General features: G+C 74.8%; 1 protein-coding gene across 1 annotated transcript in view; it reads left to right on the top strand.

The window, feature by feature from the left end:
• The first annotated feature begins 204 nt into the window (after window positions 1-204).
• GPR135 (G protein-coupled receptor 135) overlaps window positions 205-301 on the top strand; it is a 1,860-nt gene continuing 1,763 nt past the window's right edge. Inside the window, exon 1 of the mRNA XM_012560028.2 lies at window positions 205-296. Within this exon, the coding sequence (XP_012415482.1) occupies window positions 205-296 (92 nt within the window). The remainder of the gene's footprint in view (window positions 297-301) is intronic.

Genomic DNA, 301 nt, shown 5'->3' with positions numbered 1-301 from the left:
GGCGTCCCGCCCCACGCTCCTGCGTAAACACGCGGTTGCCTTGGCAACCACTGGAACCCACGTCAAAGGCTCCGCGGGTCCCGGCCTGCCGACCGCCACCCTTCCCGGCAGCGGCCACTCCTTCCCCGGCCCGGAGCCACTCCTCCGGCCGAGCGGCCGCTTCCCCGTACGGGATGAACAGACTCGCGGCCACCGCGGGGTCCCATGGAGCAGCCGCCGCCGCTGCCCGCCCGCCCGCCAGTGAGCACGGCCTTGCTGGGCAGCCCTCAGCCCGGCATCCCCTCCGCGGACCGCATGCCTG

The sequence above is a fragment of the Trichechus manatus genome, unplaced genomic scaffold (genome assembly GCF_000243295.1).
Source record: "Trichechus manatus latirostris isolate Lorelei unplaced genomic scaffold, TriManLat1.0 scaffold00010, whole genome shotgun sequence".
NCBI classification, from domain to species: Eukaryota; Metazoa; Chordata; class Mammalia; order Sirenia; family Trichechidae; genus Trichechus; species Trichechus manatus.
The sequence above is the reverse complement of the archived record's forward strand: the minus strand, read 5'-3'. Positions and strand labels throughout refer to the sequence as shown.